The sequence below is a fragment of the Camelus dromedarius genome, chromosome 11 (assembly GCF_036321535.1).
Source record: "Camelus dromedarius isolate mCamDro1 chromosome 11, mCamDro1.pat, whole genome shotgun sequence".
Classification (NCBI taxonomy): Eukaryota; Metazoa; Chordata; class Mammalia; order Artiodactyla; family Camelidae; genus Camelus; species Camelus dromedarius.
Window position 1 is genome coordinate 57855838 of NC_087446.1, and position 1591 is coordinate 57857428.

Here is a 1591-nt window from a genome sequence, read left to right on the forward strand (position 1 = left end):
AATCAAAGAGGAAAATGAGATGGTAGAACAATTTTTAGTATATGTATAAAATCTATTACAGAACTGCCAAAACAATAAAATAAACAATTGCATGGCCAAGCCCACCAGAATACTGGCAATATCAATTATTACTTTGTAGAAGAAACTGCATGTGAATTAGTTTACTGTTTCTAGTAGTCATCCTTTATTGCTATTTGGCTTTGATAACACTTTCTTCAAATAAAATATCTTTAAATTTTAAATGAAATTCAGTAGTCAGTGATGAAAAACCACTCAGTCACAACCTTCATCCTGTTGGGACTGACAGATGACCCTCAACTTCAGATTCCAATTTTCATGTTTCTATTTCTCACTTACATGTTAAGTATAACTGGGAATCTGGGAATCATATCCCTCACTTTAGTGGACTCCCATCTTAAAACACCCATGTACTATTTCCTACAAAATTTTGCCTTACTGGAAATTTCATTTACATCTGCTTGTATCCCTAGGTATTTGTACAACATAGCAACAGGTGACAGGTCAATTACTTACAATATTTGTGTTGTTCAAGTGTTTTTTACTGACGTCTTTGGAGTAACAGAATTCTTTCTCCTGGCTGCCATGTCCTATGACCGCTACGTGGCCATCTGCAAACCCCTGCATTATGTGACCGTCATGAACAACAGAGTCTGCAAGAGGCTTGTCCTCTGCAGTTGGATGGCTGGCTTTTTGATCATACTACCACCACTTACTCTGTTCCTAAATTTGAAATTCTGTGACTCAAATGTCATTGATTATTTTTTCTGTGATGCATCTCCTATCTTGAAGATTTCATGCTCAGATACGTGGCTCATAGAGCAGCTGGTTATTGTCTGTGCTGTGTTCACCTTCATTCTGACCCTTGTGTGTGTTGTTCTGTCCTATGTATACATAATCAAGACTACTCTAAGATTCCCCTCTGCCCAGCAAAGAAAAAGAGCCTTTTCCACCTGTTCTTCTCACATGATTGTGGTTTCCATCACCTATGGAAGCTGTATCTTTGTCTATGTCAAACCTTCTGCAAAGGAATCAGTGACTATCAATAAGGGTGTGGCAGTGCTAATGACATCCATCGCTCCCATGTTGAACCCATTCATTTACACTCTGAGAAACAAACAAGTGAGACAAGCCTTTAGTGACTCATTCAAAAGAATTGCATTATCCTCAAAGAAATGAGAATATTGAAATCTAGGAGTCTAAAAGTTTTCAAAAGATCAGAGGTTCCTAAATATAAATTCTTTAAGCTACAAAATTATTCTCTCTTCCTCATCTGTGCTCTAATTCAGATTAACTTCCTCAAAACATCATTTAGACTTTAGTCCAATATCAGTTTATTCTTTACTCTTCTTATAAATGAACCTCTATTAAGCCAACACCCCTTATCAGAAAATACAACTACATGTTTGTAGGAAATATATTAACTACTTTCTATCCAACTTAACAAAAACTACAAAATAACTACAAATTTTTTAAATGATGGAAAACAAATATAACACAAAATAAAAATTAGTGCCTGATTTATGAGAAATGTGTTTAGAACAAATTAACACTACTCTACCGTAAGGAAGCT

The 1591-nt window shown here is 35.4% G+C and overlaps 1 protein-coding gene across 1 annotated transcript; it reads left to right on the plus strand.

The window, feature by feature from the left end:
- Positions 1–252: 252 nt before the first annotated feature.
- Positions 253–1197, plus strand: LOC105100972 (olfactory receptor 6C2-like). The gene has a single exon (XM_010994059.3). The coding sequence runs from the start codon at positions 262–264 to the stop codon at positions 1195–1197; it is 936 nt and encodes a 311-aa protein (XP_010992361.1). The 5' UTR covers positions 253–261.
- The last annotated feature ends 394 nt before the right edge of the window (positions 1198–1591 follow it).